Source organism: Hyposmocoma kahamanoa, unplaced genomic scaffold, assembly GCF_003589595.1.
Source record: "Hyposmocoma kahamanoa isolate Upper Pololo Valley unplaced genomic scaffold, ASM358959v1 92, whole genome shotgun sequence".
NCBI lineage: Eukaryota > Metazoa > Arthropoda > Insecta > Lepidoptera > Cosmopterigidae > Hyposmocoma > Hyposmocoma kahamanoa.
This window is the reverse complement of record NW_020654748.1, coordinates 17309652-17311147: the sequence shown is the minus strand read 5'-3', so window position 1 is coordinate 17311147 and position 1496 is coordinate 17309652. Positions and strand designations below refer to the sequence as shown.

The window sequence follows — 1496 nt, the reverse complement described above, 5'->3', positions numbered from 1 at the left end:
TTATTTGTTAACAGTTTTCAGAAGTGCGAAGTAAGACCAAGCCGAGTTCATGATCTGAAAGTACAATAAAGCTGAAAGTTAAGAAACCAAAATTCGGCTGCAACAAAAACATTTATAGCCTGTTTCTTTTTTATTAAAATATTAAACAATAGCTACATTAACTATATTTTGCCGGAAATAACTTCTAATGTCACAGAAATAGTTTTTTTTTACATTTTAACTGTTCTTTTTAAGTTTACTTCCACTGTTATTTTTCTCTTCTAAACATTTGTTTCAAGAACTTTTGAAACTGTCAGTCAAAGTTAAAGGCCCAGAAACACATTCGCCCAGCACCCTATGTTGGAATTTGGATATAATCCAGTGGTAAAACATAGGTCGGTTGTTGCCTCTATGAAGTAACACATAAACATTTATACATTTATAAAATCATAACAAATACCTTCTTGATCTTTCTGCAAAAGGATAACAATTTCATTTCATAATACCTACCTTAGAAAAAGCTATCATATTGACATCGGCAAAACCGTATGCAGTCAATTTACATGGTCTATGCCCCCTGAAAATAAAACACTTCAAATTATTGAAATTTAATTGAATATGCCAGACAAACACACCAATTCTGGTCTCAAGCTAGGTACTAGAGCAACGAAATTCTCTCCGGGGCACTACTTAGTAAGGCTCGCACCATAGGGCGCAACTAGCGCGAGGTATTGCCATTCTCGCATAGAGATCGCCCCGCTCTCGCGCTAGTCGCGCTTTATAATGCTAGCCCTACAGGACACCGAGACCAGAACCAATTCAGAAAAGTTCATAATATCCCAAATTGATCTTACCAGGCATCGAACCCGGAACTTTTTCATCCAGCGTTTACAGTGCAAACCGTTTATCCGCCGAGGCCGTCAACACTATTTAATTATTATTTTAAACATGTGTAAAGAAATACTTATTAGAATAAATAAGAACGATTGAGGGGAAGATTAGAATCAATAATTTATTAAATTCGATATCAAAAAGAAATTAATTGTGTTTATTCATTACTGTTTGACTAAAGATTTACCTCATCTGTAAATAATGAAGCATTTTGGCCTTCTTGGCACTTGTTAAGTACCAATTACAGTTGTACACAGCATCACTCACTTCCAGATTCTAAAAACCAAAAACGAGATGTTTTTTTAAAAAATCCTTACAATAAAATCGTAAAGAAACTGAATCTGTACTTCTAATATTTTAAAGTAAAAGTTAGTGCTTTCTACTGAAGACACGCCATTTAACCTAAAACAACAGTTAGAATTTTAGTTTGTCCATGCGTTTGTGTACGCTAATTTCCGCAATGGGTGAACTAATGCAAATATGGTTTTCAGTAATATATTAAAGTAAACTTGGATAAAAATTTAGTGTCTATTTTATTTGAATCGGTAAACAAATAAAAATCGTATATCAATTTTAACGAGGGACTTGCGCGCGCTCAACGTGTTGCGTACATAATTCGTACTACG

General features: G+C 34.1%; 1 protein-coding gene across 1 annotated transcript in view; it reads right to left on the bottom strand.

The window, feature by feature from the left end:
* The window catches only part of LOC113236773 (odorant receptor 4-like), a 6128-nt gene continuing 4632 nt past the window's right edge, over nucleotides 1-1496 (bottom strand). Inside the window, exons 5-7 of the mRNA XM_026472940.1 lie at nucleotides 1058-1146; nucleotides 490-556; nucleotides 1-54 (exon numbers count right to left, since the gene is read on the bottom strand). Coding sequence (XP_026328725.1) covers nucleotides 1-54; nucleotides 490-556; nucleotides 1058-1146 — 210 coding nt within the window. The remainder of the gene's footprint in view (nucleotides 55-489; nucleotides 557-1057; nucleotides 1147-1496) is intronic.